Raw genomic sequence first — 19055 nt, 5'->3', positions numbered from 1 at the left:
CTAACGCTAACCCTGTCCTGTCAGTCCTTAGAGATGAGTCGGTTTAGCTCCTCTAACCCTGTCCTGTCAGTCCTTAGAGATGAGTCGGTTTAGCTCCTCTAACCCTGTCCTGTCAGTCCTTAGAGATGAGTCGGTTTAGCTCCTCTAACCCTGTCCTGTCAGTCCTTAGAGATGAGTCGGTTTAGCTCCTCTAACCCTGTCCTGTCAGTCCTTAGAGATGAGTCGGTTTAGCTCTAACGCTAACCCTGTCCTGTCAGTCCTCTGATCACTGCATTGCACTGATGACTCACTTTCTATTTACATTACATTAGTTCATAATATAAATTATAATATAAGCTCAGACTTCATAAGAATCATGTGAACATTATATTATCGCTTATAACGTCTCGCTAGATATTAATAGTTTGACTTTGGTGGCCAACTAGCTGTCAAAATAGTAAGGCACTTTTTCTTCACTTCACTTATGAGAGTTACGGCAAGTTGCCCGGACAAATATGGCGGCGCCATTGAGGCGTAGTTCTCCTCCAGGCCTGAGGGGGCAGCGGTGAGTTAGGTGGCGCTCGCGGCGGTTCTCCGGTCACTGCAGCAGTAGCTCCGTGTGTTTGTTGAAATGGCGAAGTTTGGCGATTTAAAAGCTTTTCTTGAATCTTCATTAAATGAAATCTTTCGAGTGACTGTCAGTGACATCCTGGATTCAGTGGAACAAACTGTCAGCGAATATCAGCATAAGATTCAGAGAATTGAGTCTGAAAACGATGATCTGAGAAAACGACTTTGTGCAAAAGAGAAAAGGACAAATCATATCAAAACAGGTGCGTGACACTCGGAAAATGATGTCCGAGGAAATGTGATATATAAACTGCGTTGTTGTTTGGCTTATAAGTGCAAATTATTATGCTGTTTATAAAAACCGTGGGTTATCTTTTCATAAACGCATCTGATGTATAAATGTAAATAATATAACGTACGACAATAGGGTGAAATGTTATTTTCTAAAAACAAATTCATTCAGTGAAACATCCTAAAGTTGTCATTGTTGCAAAACATAACAAGCATTAGTCCCCTTTCACGGGTCTCTCAGCACTGATAGCGTCGCTATGGGAACAGCTCTGGTGTGACGAATGTCTGGAGCCCTAGAGCCCCGGAGAAACAAGTGCGCACTGCGATCATCTCTACAATATTAGGGTTTGAACTTCCGTTTTTGCAGTAGCTCTGTATATCTCTATGGCATCGCTGTCCAGGAGTAATTAGCTTGTGAAGTGGATTTACTTATTTTAGAGTAAACGAAAGTTATCATGAGCATTGTAATGTTTAAAGCAGATGTCTTAAATGTCAGTAGACCGGGGAGATTTTAAAACGAGCCGTTTATTCATAAATATGTATGATCGCAGACTCGCAGTGAAAATACAAACCGGAAAACAAAAGACAACGAGCACAGCGCTGAAAAGGGGCGGGGCTACATAAGGCCTATACCAAAGCCCTTTTACGGAAAGCCTGTTCACTCCAACGCCCTATTAAGTCCTATTGGTTGTAGTTCCAATCAGAGCTCCACTGGGGGCGCTCGCCATGAGTGCAAAATGAATGGGAGTCAATGGGGCTAGACGGCTAAATTTGTCTCTTTCACCCGATTGCCGTTGAGAAATCTCAGATTTGATTGTAGGTTTTGCAAGTTCAACATGGGTTATAGATCGAAAGTTGAAATGAACGAGTACTTATTTATTTTCGATTTCTTACAGGCTGAGTTGTTGTTGCCCCTAACACGCTAGCATTCTGCTAATGACGTCAGCATTCTGACGTCATTGACATTTTGAAAGACTTTTTAAAGCAATTAAGTGACTCTAAAAAATCTAACACCAAGCAATGTGTTATTTCTTTGCATCCCCTTTCGAAAACAACATTCAAATTACTAGACAAAAAATTATATCCTGAGAAAAGTGGATTTTGAGCGGTATAGCTCCATAGACCTCCATTCATTCTGCACTCGTCCTGTGAGCGCCCTCATATGGAACAAGAGCGGAACTGCAACCGGAAGTTTATTGAGTGGCACGTCTCCCCTTATTAGACATTCTCTGCCTATACCATCACGCCAACTTATTGGCCAGTGGCGCTTAGCACCGCCCCCGAAAATACGTCACGCATGCTTCATATCAGCGTGCGACACACCATTTCAGAAGATTTTCTGTTGCCGTTGGAAAAAGATTCTCGTGTTCTAAGCCAACTCTTTAGAGCAGTATATGACGCCTCTCAGGCGGACGCGATGAGTCTCTGTACGTTAGTGGACGCATGCAGCAGGTCCACGGGCTCATGATGACAGGTAAGATGCTCCAGACTGCCACCACATCGGTGCCGAGCTGCGAATGCAAACAAAATGAAAGCGGAACGAAAATGCGCTCCTCATTTATGCTTCACGGACCGCTTTTTAGTTCGGACCAATAATAGACAGCGCAGCGCCTGAACTTGCCAGTCGCGGGCCGATCTCGATCACGCGACGCTGTGACTAGGAGATCCAGACTCTGGAGGCCCAGTGAAGAAATCCATAGAATTCGCCTCAGAATTAATAACATCATCGCTGCGAGAAACATCCGACTCGGCGCAGAGTTCTCCGCTATAACCCACAGATATCAGCTCACGCGGCGCTGACGAACACACACCTACAGGAGGCTTTCAGTCCTCAGATCGGCAACATTCTCCACGGGTTTAGGCTAATGTAGGAACTCTAACCATGACTACGGTGTTGTGGCAGAAATAGTCAAACGCTTACAAGTGCTACACATCTTTTTACAGCATTTCAAAACTATAATATCATATGTTATTTTTAATGTGATGACCAACACATTTTTTGTTCATCCTTCAAAGATTGTACTAAAACTAAACATTTTAAGATGTAGGAAAACTCTTATTTAAACACTTATTTAAAAAAAAAAATTGACCATTGTAAACAGTAGGACGCTTATTGGCTATTTTCACTCCCTAAATTAAATTTTTTCACTCGTTTTGCTTTTTAATTAATATTAGGACATTATGAATGATAATAATTAAAGTTATTTTCATCTACACCCTAAGTTAAGCGTGGAGCTTTATTGTCGGCCCCAGTGCCACCGGATACGCCCTGCAGGACTCGGTGTCTGCGCTGCCCTCAGATGCTAGTCGGAGCCTGTGAACTTAGAATAAAACTGCACATTGTAATATCTGTACGTTAAGTCTATTTATTATTAAAGAATTTGTCAGTATTACAGTTATTTTGGGGGAAATTTGAATAATTGCATTGCAAGCTGATTTCAGGTGTGCCCCTAGATTTCTGCTTGCGCTCCGAGTGAAACCCTCGTCTGGAGCCCTGTCCGTCTGAGTGTTGTCTCTGTATAACTGTTGCGCTCTGAGCTCGTTTTCTCTCTGAGGAAAGATGATGTTCCTTCAACCCCCGCTGTGGTTCTGCGGCTGCCGAGGCCTGGAGTGAGCGAACGGAAATTCCCTTTCTCTCTCTCTCTCTCTCTCTCTCTCTCTCTCTCCCCGGATTACATGCGTTTATTCAATGCGGTCAATACATGCGGTGTTTTATTCAAATCCGATTCCCACTCTGGAAGCTCGTATTAAATCGATTATTTCGGCTGCAGGTTAGATGACGCGTGGTGTCATGCGATGTAGATGTAAGCTAGGGCGAGTTTTAATGGGCGAGTTGATGGATATTCCTCCTTTGCTCTTCCCTCACCTGGATCGAGTCTCTCTCGTGTTTATTAAACAGCGCGAGAGGCATCTATGCAGGCACGAGTACTGTATTTGGTGCTTACGCTTCCAACTCTTGTTTCGTGTGACTGCTTTAGGCGCAGACTCTGAGGAGTTCTGCCGTGGACATTTTGTCCCGCACTATAGTTTTGGCTCTTCTTGCTACCAAGCATTAGTCTGCCCGACGAGTTGCTATTTCGTTCCGCTCCGCTGCTGCTTTGAGCTGGAGCAATGAGTGTGTGAGTTCACATATTAAGAGTAGTTCCACTAATGCCATAGTGGATGCAGAGTGCGCAGACGGCTTCTCCTATCTCTCTATTTTCTGCACTTCATAATGCAGGCACATGCATCTGATTTTGCGCTTATGCTTCTAACTCTTTAACCGCTCTCCGCACTTTAGCTTTCGGAGTCTGAAAGGATAGCCCTAAGGCCATGTGTGCAGGGTCTGTGTCGGCATCCAAGCTCCCACTTCTGCTGTTGGCGCTGGCGGGCCTGATCAAGTGATCTGACTGTTCCCTGTTTAAGAGGTTTTTCCCGCCACTCGGTGTCTCTGGGCCTAATGCGGGAGGGTCAGTCTGTTGCATGGTTACAACATCCAGTTTCTATGGTGACCACCTATTTCGGCAGGATTTTTCCCACAATGATGCTCTCTGAGAAATCTTAACGTTAAACAAGAAATGCTGTCACTTCTAAGAGGTATCCTGGTTGGCATCCGATTGGACTTGTCACCTGAATAATAATAATAATAATTCGTTACATTTATATAGCGCTTTATCTGAGACCTCAAAGCGCTTTACATAGAAGGTAGGGCTGTGCTCAGAATATCGATACAACGATACATCGTCATGAACTCCTGACGATGCGCGTATCGATACAGCAGCTTCCGTATCGATACTGTTGTGCTTAAGTAGCCAAATCAGGGCTCGAATTTCGGCGCGGGTATTGCGCATAATTTTAATCATTCCTGCACTTTAGCATGTAGATTGTATGAGTAAATTAATCCACACAGACTATACAATCAGATCAGTCAATTTAAAACTTCACAAAGAGCGTGAAGCCTTGTTTGTACTTTCGCCTGGCTCCGCAGCGCAAGTCTCCGCTGCCTGCACGCGCACCTCCCCAAACGGACGAGGCGTTTATACTCGACGCGCTCACAAACAGATTGCGAGTAACAAAAGTTATTTTTCGCGGATTATATCACTTTAACAAACAAAAACACGCGAAATTATGTCAAACATTTCGGTCTTGTTGAGTATCCTCTAAACACAGTCGGTTATGTCTTCAGCATAAACGCATGATGGGACAGTATAATGAAATCAGGATCCGTGCACTAGCTCTTAAAGGGACAGAAGCCATATGTGTCTGTCATTTAATATTGTTGTCAAAACAACAAAAGATAGTTTTAATTTGAAGAATTTGGATTAATAGCATATGTATTTAATTTAATCAGGACTAAAATACTACTGTTTTATTTTGCATTTGATTACTTTATTCAGTTTCTAGTATTTCTGAATACTAGTGCTAGACCTTTTCAAAAAGTTTTCTCTTTATTGGTAGGCTATCTTTATTCTATTGTATTTATTTGCGCTACTGAAGGAAAAGCCATTTTAAGCTTTTTTGTGACAAGTTTTTTATTTCATTTAACTCTTCGTTTTTTATGACAAAAACTAAATGGTTTTTCAGTGATCACAACTGTTATAACACTGGTTATAAAATAAACATATATTACTGTTACTAAACTCTGAAATTCCAAATTGATCCATATCGTGATACGTATCGTATCGTGGCTTTAGTATCTTGATGCGTATCGTATCGTGACATTGTTGGTGATACACAGCCCTAATAGATGGGGGAATCTCCTCAACCACCACCAATGTGCAGCATCCACTTGGATGATGCGACGGCAGCCATATTGCGCCAGAACGCCCACCACACACCAGCTTACTGGTGGAGAGGAGACAGTGATGAAGCCAGTCAGTATATGGGGATGATTAGGAGGCCATGATGGACAGGGGCCAAGGGGCAAATTTGGCCATGATGCCGGGGTTACACCCCTCCCCTGAATATTGCGCTTGGAATAAGCAATTTCAAGATGCTGACGTTGAAGTCCATCTTGTTCTCAATCTGAACCAGAGATTGGTTGGTGACCATCGATCTAAGGAGGCGTACTTCCACATCGGCAAGAAGGTTTGCTTTTGGAACAAAGCTTACCAGTACGGCATTCTCCCGTCCGGACTGGCTCTGGCTCCTCGAACTTTCGCAAAGTGTATGGATACGACTCTGGCCCCTTTGCGGCTCCAGGGTGTCCACATTTTTTTAATTGCCTGGATGATTGGCTGATATTAGCTCATTCACAGGGTTCAGCAGTAGCTCATTGAGAATTCATACTCAATCATTTAGGACCATCCATTCATAACTCATAAGAGTGTTGCTGCCAAGTCAAGTCAAGTCAAGTCATCTTCATTTATATAGCGCTTTTAACAATGTAGATTGTTTCAAAGCAGCTTTACAGAGACAAACGTATAATTTAAGGTAAGATTGTTTTGGCTTTATAGTGGTTCTTTAAAGCTGCCGTCGGCAACATTTTTTTGATCAAATTCAGTGAAATTGACACTATAATCCGACAGAGCAACATAAATAAGGTGGTTTTAGAAAAAAACCCGAGCTTCTATAACTCCACCTGGAGCGTGTTATTTGTTTTGCAAAAATCCACCGCTCCCGTCTCATCGGGTCCAATCAGCGCAGGGGGGTGTGAGATCTGACTGTCAATCACAGTTCGTGCACACGCCACAGATCCCCCCTCCCTCGCGCAGACGCGCACATTAAAATATCACATGCACACGACACGCCTGAAGTTCGCCTGAAGATTGTACGAAGCGTGATGGCGGAGAGAAAATCTACTAACAAGCTTCCAATTCCTCGGTTAGATTAGCCAGGGCAGCCTACCTCCGAGTCCATGGTGTTGATCGATGCTGAAGAGACGGACGCGTTCACATTTTTTACAGTCTATGGTACACACGCACTGACGATGGGCGGGTGCTCGCTGGCAGTGGGGGAGGGGCATGAGAGTTGTAAACATTCAAAATTTTGGCTGTCCACTCAATCTGCCAGACTTGCCGACTGCAGCTTTAATAAAGTTATTTTCCAAAATTGAGTTTTCCCGACGACGCTTTATCTGTAGAGTGGCAAAGGGATCCTCCATAGGGGGGAGAGACTAGTTGGCACTTCAGCACTGCGTTGTCATCGGGTCCAGGCGAAGGTCCTTCGTCAGATCTGGATACGGCCTGGATCCGGCAGGCTGCGGGGAAACCTCGGGATAAACAAAGACACTAAATTAGCGTAGATGCCATTCTTCTTATGATGTAACGAGTACATCAGGATTTATGGGAAGTGTTCCCGGTTCCGGCTGACCTAATCTATGCAGCCTAACATTGAATTATAGAAGTCTATAATTAGGCCTGTCACGATAACAAATTTTGCTGGACGATAAATTGTCCAAGAAATTATCGCGATAAACGATAATATTGTCGTTCTGAGACCATTTTCATTTAATATAATTATAATGGCATAATAATGCAGGTACTCCTTTTCAACGATCTATAAACTTTTATTTCTAAAGAATATTAAACATTGAAAACGGAAAACATTTTAAATATCCAAAAAAATTAACAAAACAACCAAAAACAATAAAAGCAATGGACTCTTAGTGTCTGTTAACAAAATAAATGTCTGTTAATAAATAAAATGGATGTAAACAAAATTGCACTTCAAAAAATATTAAACATTAGGCTTTAGACATTAGGCATACAAAGGTTAGGACCTTTGTAAACAAATTTAAAAAAGCCTCAACAAGCCATATCACACCATTCTGCACTGTCCTCCTGTTACTTTGTCAAGTGATTGTGTACTGTCGGGAAGACGGAGACGCACTTTATTGCGTGTATGCTACGCACTGAAAATACTTGGTTAGGATAGGGGTGAGGAGTGCGTGCGTATTACACGCCATAAAGAGCGTATCATATGCACGCAAAAACTATTTTTGGCGTATAAATGGCACGAGAAATAACATTCGTGGTATAGATACGCATTTTCATGTGATCGGGCTCGCTGTCGCAACTCACAACTAGCGTCTTCTCTCTCTCCCGGCAGTCGCCGCAAACAGTCCCGCCGGCGCTTTCCCATACGTGACTGACAAGCGCCGCGCGCCGCCTCCCCACACAAAGACCATGCAACTAACAAGAGACGAAGAGAGTTCACTCCTCCTATACGCTAAAGAACCGAGAGTGGTCATCCAGTCTCTTTGGTAGAGAGAGAGAGAGAGACGAGGAAAACAAACAAGCATGCAAATGGAATTATCGCGGCTGGAAAAATGATCGAGCTCATTTTTTTTTATCGTGCGATTAATTGACTTATCGACTATCGCGACAGGCCTATCTATAATGTATTATGTGAATGCTAGGTCAAAGAGATGTGTTTTTAATCTGGCTTTGAACTGACAGAGTGTGTCTGCTTCCCGGACAATGTTAGAAAGACTGTTCCAGAGTTTTGGTGCTAAATAGGAGAAGGATCTACCGCCAGCAGTCGATTTAGATATTCTAGGTATTATCAACTGGCCGGAATTTTGAGATCGCAATAGACGTGACGGACTATAATGCGTTAAGAGCTCGCTCAAGCACTGCGGAGCTAAACCATTTAGTGCTTTGTAAGTGATCAGCAATATTTTAAAATTGATGCGATGTTTAATAGGGAGCCAGTGCAGTGTTGACAGAACCGGGCTAATATGGTCATACTTCCTGGTTCTGGTAAGAACTCGAGCTGCTGCGTTTTGAACCAGCTGTAGTTTGTTTATTAAGCGTGCAGGGCAACCACCCAGTAGAGCATTACAGTAATCTAGCCTTGAGCTCATGAACGCATGAACTAATTGTTCCGCATTTGTCACTGAGAGCATATGACATAATTTAGATATATTTTTAAGTCAGCATACAACTTTCTAGGCATAGTCTCCAGCACGCGTTCAGTCATTCAATGCTGTCTATCCAGTTCGGAATTGGACATAAAGTCCACGTAGTTATGCCCCAGACTGATGGGGCATTTCAGTGGTGGATCAAGATCTGAGAGGTCTCGCGTCACTACCACCCTCTGCATGTGATTAGAGCGCAGAGGCTCAAAGGAGTCCAGCTAAGGGCGTTTTGTCGTCGGAAAATGATCCCGACACATCCCTCGTGGGCTGGGAGGCAGTCTATCAGGGCTGCCCGACCTCTGGAGTTGGAAAGAGGTGCATCGTGGCTGGCACATAAACTGTTTGGAGATGCTGGCGGTGTTTTTGGCACTCTAACGGTTCTTGCCCTATTTAAGGGGTTGTCATATACTGGTCAGGATGGTCAACATGACTTTGTCTTGTACTTAGATGTCTTGTCTTGTGCAGGCTGGCGATGCGTGTCCTTCTTTGGGCGCAGACCAAGAATGCCACACCATCAAGTGGCGAGCTTCATATGGCAGCAGTTCAGTAAAGCGGTAGTGGATTTGTTGCATTGAGCACGTCTATGAATTGCCCGCTCTGGTTCTCCCTGTCTCCTCCGTCGCCTCTGGTACCCCTTTTCCACCAGCATGAACCGGGTGCTAGTTCAGAGCCAGAGCTATTGCCGGTTCGGAGTTTAGACTTAGACTTTAGACTTTATTTGTCCCCATAGGGCAATTGGTTTTGCAGCAAGATAAACACAGGACAGTCACAGATGCACAAATACAAGACAAAAACACATAAGAAATACTTAATGTAACAGGCCCTTGTTAAAGTAACATCTGACAATTCATAGTATAGCAACATTTCCATAACCATCCCCATTTCGGCAACAACATCATCAAAAACAAGCAATACTATACATATTATAATAATAATAACCCCATCACTATTTAATAGTTATAGTCTGTCTACTCCTCCGGGCTGAATTCATAAACAAGATGGCTCTCGGGACGAATGAATGCTTATATCTGTTATTCTTCACTGGAGGTAATCTGTACCGAGACCCGGAAGGCAATATCTGGAACTCAGAATGAAGGGGGTGGGAGCTATCAGAGATAACTGCGTTGGCCTTCCTAACTACCTGTCTATCATACAGGACAGAAAGGCTACTCTGCTGAACACCTATAATTTTACTACTGACCTTCACTATATTGGAGAGGGCAGTTTTGGCCTTGACAGTGAGACTACCATACCAGCAAATTAATGAGAATGTTAAAACAGACTCAATGTATGATTTATAAAAAAAGGGTCATGAGAGTCTTATCAACACGAAATTTTGACAGTTTGCGAAGACAAAACAGTCTTTGTTGGCCTCTTTTGCAAAGCATTTCAGTGTTAGAGGTAAAAGTTAACTTATTGTCGATCAAACTGCCTAGATACTTGTATGTTTCTACGAATTCCACCGTCTTCCCATTTATAATAGTGGTCTGTGGAGTTGATGACTTACGCCTAAAATCAATCTGCATATCCTTTGTCTTTTCAACATTTAGTTGAAGGAATGCCCTATCACACCAAAGTGCAAAATCATCCACAACAGGACCATGGTCACTTTCCTCATTAGAGAGGAGACTGACAATAGCAGAGTCATCGGCAAATTTTAAAATATGTCTATTTTCATGCTGGCTACGGCAATCGTCAGAATAAAGAATATAAAGGAGAGGTAAGAGGACACACCCCTGAGGAGACCCAGTGGATGATGACATTTCCTCAGACAAGCAACCATTCACCCTCACTCTCTGAGTTCTGTCGGTTAAAAAATCAAGAATCCATCCCACAATATTAAAATCAAGGTCAAAGTTCTTTAAGAGCTTATCAACTAAAATATGTGGTTGGATTGTATTAAAAGCCGATGAAAAATCAACAAATAAAATCCTTGCGTGTGTTTTACTACCTTCAAGATGTTTGAATAGTAAGTTTAACAAGGTAGTAGTGGCATCATCTACCCCTCGCTTAGCCCTATAAGCGAACTGTAGTGGATCTAGGAGATTCTCTGTTTTTGTAAGTATGACTTTTCTAACCAGTTTTTCAAAACACTTCATGACTAAGGAGGTCAGAGCTACTGGCCTAAAGTCATTTAATAAAGGTTCCACTGACAAGTCTTCTAAGAACCAGTTTGCCTTTCCACAGGCCAGAGAGCCTCTCATGTTTCCCAGCAACGCTAGCGCGGCAGAGCCAAACACAAACACACCAGGCTTGGTCGAGATGCATCGGCTTCTCGCAGACCGATCGGCGCATGACATAAAAGCACAGAAGCATCCAGAAGCACAAGGAGTCGTATGCTCTCCAAACACTCCCACAGCTCTGATCGTTCCGCGCAGCTCTGATGCATCTCGGACAAGCCTTCCATCAACAACGGCGGTCGTTGCATTACTATTGCTGCTACTATTGCTAGAGCTGCTATTAGCTTGATTAGCTAGTATTTATAAAATGGCGTTCACAAGTTTCTGTTCTTCTTGTTGGTCACGGTAACCCTGCCCCTGACGCAAGCAGTTCATACTTCTAGACCAGCAATGTTCTGGTGCTAGTTACGAACCACTTTTCCTGGTTCATAGCTGGTGCTTTGGGTGTCGAAAGACAAAGAACTGATTTGAAACTAGGCTCTGGCTCTGAACCAGCACTCGAACTGCCTTGGTGGAAAGGGTTATGGGAGTGGATGCTCTGGCTCAGGAGTGGCCCAGGACAGACGTTATGCCTTCTCGCTGATCCGACAGCTCTCAGCACTTTTGCTACGGGTACGGGAGAACGAAGTGAAACATCTGTTCTTTAGGGCTGGTCCAAATACCATTTTTTGAGCCTCGACGCTTCGGTAGTAATCAACACAGAATATCCGAAGCTTGAGAGGGAATTAAAAAATAATAATAAATGAGGCTCAGACATCCATTTCGTAACAGACATGCGTGTTTATTTGAGCGCTTACGTCAATGAAACGATGCACTAACGCCTGTAAACCATTGAAATAAATAAACCATAACTAGTAAATAATGGTTACTTAATATAATAAAGTTAAATATATTTTTAAAAATGTGTTTTATATTTCCACACAAAGACGCATGTTATAGCCTAAGCCTACCGCTCTGCACTTTGAGAGGGATCAGGGATGTGGGACACAGGCAGGAAAGAGACCATCTCTTTTTCTACTTGTTGTAAAAGGTCTGAAGAGTGAATTTTAACTTCCGCAGTGTCAAGACATTTAGGCTATGTTTGATTTTGCACTGCCAGAGAAATCGAAACTAAAATCACCCACGTGTGTGAAACACGCTTTACAAATAAACTTGACGCACCTTACCATAATAACAAGCACAAGCCGTGTTAAAAAGAATTTGACGTGCAAGTAAAAAGTTAGGCTACCTGTCCTACAGCATTTTTTTCTACTTTACTACAGTAAAGAATGTGAATGTGAATATGATAGGGCTAATTAAAAGCTAACCAAAGGAAGAAACATTTATAATCCTCTGCAAAAATGGGTGAGACGTTAGTGAAGATGTGGGAAAAGAAACAAGAGATCTATGTCCAGTGAAATAACTAATGGAATATTGTTAAATTCGCTGATAATCGGGAGACCAGATCGCAGAGTACAAAAGCCGATAAAGCTTAAATTTATGGGCTCACGCACAACTCTCTCATTCGTCATGAATCCAAATGTTTCCCTGGCTGCAATGCAACATTTAATTGCTAACCTATTGTTTATTTTGTAAACAAAGCTTTGTGCTTCACTCGTGTCATAATATTCACGTAAAACAGTTAAACAGCATTCACATAAAAAAAAAGTTTTTGTGGACCACCACTGGTGCTACTCAGCCGCGGTGGTGCGGTTGTCAAGTTTACCGGCACAGCTCTAAATAACTAGTAAAAAGGCTAATACATTTTGTTTCTATTATTCTTTTTCCAAATTTTATTTTCCACAATGTCAAAGTAACACAGCTTAACCCAAAAAACAAGCTCATGCAGTTGTGCGCTCTAGACCGAGAATACTCCAGTTGCAGGAAACACTTTAAAGAAGCAAATATATTATATAACAAGGTTGGGTTCCTTCAACTGTCCATCCTAATAAAAACGGCTAAGCTAAGATAATTGTAAAAAAAAAAAGAGTATTGTATTTTGGCAGATTTTATAGTATAACATTTTCAAGCGTGAATGAGAACCGTTTCGAGGGGGATGCCAGGTGTGTAGAAAAAAAACCTAAAAAATCCCCTGAATATTCGAATCCAAAAATTTTAAATAGAATACCAACCAATCGAACGAATATTCGAATAGGCTATTCGGGTCCAGCCCTACTGTTTTTTTGTGGCCCCGTTTGGCCCTACTCATAAATAGTTCTCCAATCTGGTCAGTGTGTCCTCAGGCCCGACCTGCTGATTTGGCACCCCTGTCCTAATTGATGGAAATATGAATATGAATTACCCCTGAACGGAGCACCTTAATGTATTTTTGACTTTAGAGGCCCCCCTTTACGAGGCGCCTGTATGCTTTTTTGCCTCTTGGTCAAGCAGCGCGGCCTGGAACCCAGTTCATTGCCCTGTAGGTTCAATACTGTAGTTAATGCAGAGTCGTCTTCTGCGGGGGCAGCCCCTACCACTCTTAGATGAATGTGGCAGCTATATCTGCTGAGCATTGCCCATGGGAGTGATGGGCGGCCTCTTGGCCTGGTAAGGGTTAGAGTTCTCAACGGGTCGGGTCGGCCCGACAAACCCGACGGGACCCGCGGGTTCGGGCCGGGTTCGGGTCGAAAATATAATCAAATGACTCGGGTCGGGTCGGACCTCGGGCTTAATCTTTTCCGCTCAGTAAAAAAAAAAAAAAAAACATTTATTAATCATCGCTGCTGGTCACCGTAAAGAAAGTCTGGCTGCTGCGTGTAACGTGCATCATGGAGAGGGGCGGGGGCAGACCTGACGCCGCTGCGTGCACGCCTTTAGCCTGGAGAAGAAGATGGAGTTGGTGAGAAGTAAACTTGCCGCAGGTGAATTCACCGTCGCTACTACAGCCTAGCCTATTTATATATTTAAAGTGTATTGTTTCAGTTGTTTGTATTGTTTGTATTGTTAAAAGGCGTGAACATTAAAGGTTGATTTGAATTCCCGTCTGCTGGTCATGATAATACGTGTATGAGAGAAAGAAAAAAAAAAAAACGACGCGGCGTCGGGCAGCGGGTCGGGTTCGGGCAGATAATTCATGTTTATGTGTCGGGTTACATCGGGTCCGGGCTTTAAAAGCCACGGGCCGGGTCGGGTCGGGTTGTAATTTTCAGGCCCGTTGAGAACTCTAGTAAGGGTGTTGAAGATCTATGTCTACCACACAGTCCAGTGGCAGAGATCTGACTAATTGTTTGTGCATTTGGGGCTGGACGCAAGGATGGCTCCTGGCTTCCAAGTTTTATCTACTTGAAGCGGACTCTTTCCTACTCTTTCCTCGGTCTTTCACTATCCTTAAGTATGGGAAGGGGTTATGGTATATCGTTTCCATAGCGAAACCGGCCGTTCCCATACCTTTCGATAAGTGCTTCCTTCGTCGTAGAAATCTGATGAAATGGCGCGTAGCACGCTGATATGAAGCGTATGTGTCGTATTTTCGGGGCGGTGCTAAGTGCCACTGGCCAATAAATTGCCGTGATGGTATAAGGGTTACAGACATTTGTCACACCGAAGGTGTTCCCATAGCAACGGCTGTCGCAGTGTCTCGTTCCCTATTCAGGGAACCAAGGTTACACACGTAACCGAGACATTATCATTTAGAGTTAAATATTTCAGCCATGGTTTTATATAAACTTAAACTGCAAGAGTTGAACTCTTTGGAGATTAGCATGTTTTTTATTATTATTTTGGCCAGTAACGAGATGTTTTTTTGTGTGTGTGTTTTGCAGAAGATGAAGACTGTGCTTTTCAGCTTGACTTTTCAAGAAAGGATTTCAGCGAAGATGTGTTTTCATCTGCTCATATGAGTGAATATACTGATCAAACTATGATCGCTGGAGATTCACTGAGCAGCCGAACAAAATCACAAACTCCAGATATGAAATCACCGCAGATAAACAAGGATTGTGCGACAGCAGCACTTCTGTGTGTGAAGGCCGACCCGGAGACGGAGGATGGATGTGCTGTTGACCTCTCCAATCCTCACGCTTCTCCTGAACACACCGATCAAGAGATCAAGACAGAGAATACAGAGGAGAACTCTGACTGTGATCGCCACCATATATTCACTTGTCCATTAGAGCCGGAGCTCACCGACTGCGATGTGAAGGTGACGGTGGTGTCCGACACGCACCTATATCCCGATACACACCTGTATCCCGACGGCCCGGAGTCATCGGAGCCGGAGCTCAGCCTCATCTCTGATGAAGAGTCTAATCCAGACGGACTGTCTGACGAGGGATTCTCGGGATCGTTCCATGTGACGGAGTCTCTGCCGGTCCCGAAGCCGGATCTCTGCTGCGCTCAGTGTAACCGGAGCTTCAAGCACGAGGCGTCGCTTCACATCCACCTGAGATCCCACAGCTCGGAGAAGACACACACCTGCGCTCAGTGCGGGAAGGGCTTCGACCGCGCCGACCTCCTGAAGAACCACCAGCGCACACACACCGGAGAGAGGCCGTTCGCCTGTGAGCTGTGCGGGAAGAGCTACGGGCACCAGGGTCAGCTGACCATCCACCGGCGGGTCCACACGGGCGAGCGGCCCTACGCCTGTCCTCACTGCGGAAAACGCTTCAGCGAACACAACCAGCTGAAGGTGCACCTGCGCACACACACTGGCGAGAGGCCGTTCCCTTGCTCCGTCTGCGGGAAACGCTTCACCAACGCCGGGAACCTGCGCAGCCACCAGCGCACACACACCGGGGAGAAGCCGTACGCCTGCGAGCTTTGCGGGAAGAGGTTCAGTGGGACTGGAGACCTGAAGACTCACACCCGGATACACACCGGAGAGAAGCCGTACCGCTGCCAGCTGTGCAGCAAGAGCTTTAGCCAGGCCGGACACCTGACCATCCACCGGCGCATGCACACGGGCGAGAGGCCATACCCCTGCGCAGACTGCGGGAAGAGCTTCACCGTGGCCAGCAGCCTGAAGCTGCACCAGCTCGTACACACCGGGGAGAAACGGCACGCCTGCGGTCACTGCGGGAGGAGCTTCAGCCGCGCCGGACACCTGAAGAGACACCAGCTGACCCACAGCAGAGAGAACCAGCACACCTGATCCACACCAGGGAGAAGCGGCACACCGGGGAGAAGCGGCACACCTGCGGTCACTGCGGGAGGAGCTTCAGCCGCGCCGGACTCCTGAAGAGACATGTGCTCGTGCACACCAAACAAGAGCTACAACGACAAGAGCCACAGCGACCACTTGTCCCTGAAGAAGCACCAGAAGCTGCACACGCCGGCCAAGAGCGACCGAGCACCTGAGTAACGGGACCGAGCCGCAGAGTAACGGGTCTGAGCCGCGGAGTAACGGGACCGAGCCGCGGAGTAACCGGACCGAGCACCTGAGTAACGAGACCGAGTAACGAGACTGAGCCGCGGAGTAACGGGACCGAGCACCTGAGTAACGAGACTGACCCGCGGAGTAACGGGACCGAGCACCTGAGTAACGAGACCGAGTAACGAGACTGAGCCGCGGAGTAACGGGACCGAGCACCTGAGTAACGAGACCGAGTAACGAGACTGAGCCGCGGAGTAACGGGACCGAGCACCTGAGTAACGAGACCGAGTAACGAGACTGAGCCGCGGAGTAACGGGACCGAGCACCTGAGTAACGAGACCGAGTAACGAGACTGAGCCGCGGAGTAACGGGACCGAGCACCTGAGTAACGAGACCGAGTAACGAGACTGAGCCGCGGAGTAACGGGACCGAGCACCTGAGTAACGAGACCGAGTAACGGGGCCGAGCCGCGGAGTAACGGGACCGAGCACCTGAGTAACGAGACCGAGTAACGGGGCCGAGCCGCGGAGTAACGGGACCGAGCACCTGAGTAACGAGACCGAGTAACGGGGCCGAGCCGCGGAGTAATGGGACCGAGCACCTGAGTAACGAGACCGAGTAATGAGACTGAGCCGCGGAGTAACGGGACCGAGCACCTGAGTAACGAGACCGAGTAACGGGGCCGAGCCGCGGAGTAACGGGACCGAGCACCTGAGTAACGAGACCGAGTAACGGGGCCGAGCCGCGGAGTAACGGGACCGAGCACATGAGTAACGAGACCGAGTAACGGGGCCGAGCCGCGGAGTAACGGGACCGAGCACCTGAGTAACGAGACCGAGTAATGAGACTGAGCCGCGGAGTAACGGGACCGAGCACCTGAGTAACGAGACCGAGTAACGGGGCCGAGCCGCGGAGTAACGGGACCGAGCACCTGAGTAACGAGACCGAGTAACGAGACTGAGCCGCGGAGTAACGGGACCGAGCACCTGAGTAACGAGACCGAGTAACGGGACCGAGCACCTGAGTAACGAGACCGAGTAACGAGACTGAGCCGCGGAGTAACGGGACCGAGCACCTGAGTAACGAGACTGAGCCGCGGAGTAACGGGACCGAGCACCTGAGTAACGAGACCGAGTAACGAGACTGAGCCGCGGAGTAACGGGACCGAGCACCTGAGTAACGAGACTGAGCCGCGGAGTAACGGGACCGAGCACCTGAGTAACGAGACCGAGTAACGAGACTGAGCCGCGGAGTAACGGGACCGAGCACCTGAGTAACGAGACCGAGTAACGAGACTGAGCCGCGGAGTAACGGGACCGAGCACCTGAGTAACGAGACCGAGTAACGAGACTGAGCCGCGGAGTAACGAGACCGAGTAACGAGACCGAGTAACGAGACTGAGCCGCGGAGTAACGGGACCGAGCACCTGAGTAACGAGACCGAGTAATGAGACTGACCCGCGGAGTAACGGGACCGAGCACCTGAGTAACGAGACTGACCCGCGGAGTAACGGGACCGAGCACCTGAGTAACGAGACTGAGCCGCGGAGTAACGGGGCCGGTCCATTCCTTCGACTCTAAGAACGAGCCCTGATCATTATGTTTGCTACAGTGTTTGGTAGAAATGATGTTCCTGTGATTAAGAAAATAATTTTGACATTTAATGAGTAGATCCTTTGATGATGATGTTCAGCTCTAATAACACTGTTGGCTCATGTCACTTCTACTCCATTAACATGTTTGTGCTGAAGGACGAGGACGATATTGCACACATACTGTACTGATGTTTACGGAAGCCCTGAACCGCAACATAAAAAAAATTCTAAAATTATGTGAATAAAGTAGATTAAATAAAGAATGTATACGGAAGATTATTCTTTAAATATTTCGACTTTATTCTCTAAATATTTCGATTTTAATCTTGAAATATTTCGACTTTATTCTATGAATATTTCGACTTTAATCTTGAAATATTTTGACTTTATTCTTGTAATTTTATATATATTTTTTTTCACTTTTTTTTTTTTTTGTGGTTGAGGGCTTCCGTAGATGTTTGATATGATGAGTCTTTATTGCTTTGGCGGAGTGTCTTCTGTCTGTGACTGTTTGAATTGTTCATTATAAATTAATACTGTCTTTCTGTATGACCTGGTTTGTTAAATATCAAGAAGTTATGATATAAGCAAATCTTAGATGAAATGCAATTTAATTTATGAATATTGTATAATATCTTCTCTATGTACAGCATTGTGCATTTAATGTGACTTTCAACTATTCTTGAATGTTTACTCAAAGCTTCAGCAATAAAATAAAGCTTTCTAATTAGTTGTTGCATGTCGTTTGGATGTTATATTGATAATAGTTTGAGCTCGTGATCATCACTGAGACCCGTGTGTTTTAAGCGCCTCTGGCGGCCTCTAGCGGCCACTCGTGGAACAGCAGCACCAGTTTATCATCAGCCAGTTTGGTCACTACATAGTTAAAGAAATTAAAGCAAAATCGTCTGGCTTTTATCAATGATTATTTCCAAATAATATGTATGATTTATATAATTACTATACCTATAATCCAACTTTTCAACTCTCACTTGCACTCATATAACAAGATGTTTTCTTTGAGCTTTCCTCTTTTTTTTTCTTTTTTTTTTTGCTGTAAATGTGCTCAAAATCTTCATATTTTTCAATCCTCGGCTGAAGAGAGAAGTAAATCACTCTCAAAGTTTTACAGCATGTGAGAATATATATATATAAAATGTTAATGTATATTACATCCAAAGAAAGATTAATATTGGCAGCAGATCAAGACAAAATACAACCAACCCCAAATCAGAAAAAGTTGGGACACTGTACAAATTGTGAATAAAAACAGAATGCAATGATGTGAAAGTTTCAAATTTCAATATTTTA

General features: G+C 45.1%; 2 protein-coding genes across 2 annotated transcripts; one reads left to right on the top strand and one right to left on the bottom strand.

Moving 5' to 3' along the window:
- The first annotated feature begins 546 nt into the window (after positions 1–546).
- On the top strand, positions 547–16273 carry LOC307159593 (uncharacterized protein). Its single transcript, XM_079873060.1, has 2 exons — positions 547–812; positions 14601–16273. Exons 1-2 carry the CDS (start codon positions 611–613, stop codon positions 15926–15928), a joined length of 1530 nt encoding a protein of 509 aa, XP_079729186.1. The 5' UTR covers positions 547–610; the 3' UTR covers positions 15929–16273.
- On the bottom strand, positions 15995–17929 carry LOC307159592 (uncharacterized protein; the record flags this gene model as incomplete). Its single annotated transcript, XM_079873059.1, has 2 exons — positions 17674–17929; positions 15995–17547 (listed from the first exon to the last, which is right to left on the bottom strand). The coding sequence occupies exons 1-2, from the start codon at positions 17714–17716 to the stop codon at positions 15995–15997; spliced, it is 1596 nt and encodes a 531-aa protein (XP_079729185.1). The 5' UTR covers positions 17717–17929.
- Positions 17930–19055: the final 1126 nt, after the last annotated feature.

The sequence above is a fragment of the Squalius cephalus genome (genome assembly GCF_949319135.1).
Source record: "Squalius cephalus genome assembly, chromosome: 5".
NCBI classification, from domain to species: domain Eukaryota; kingdom Metazoa; phylum Chordata; class Actinopteri; order Cypriniformes; family Leuciscidae; genus Squalius; species Squalius cephalus.
The sequence above is the reverse complement of the archived record's forward strand: the minus strand, read 5'-3'. Positions and strand labels throughout refer to the sequence as shown.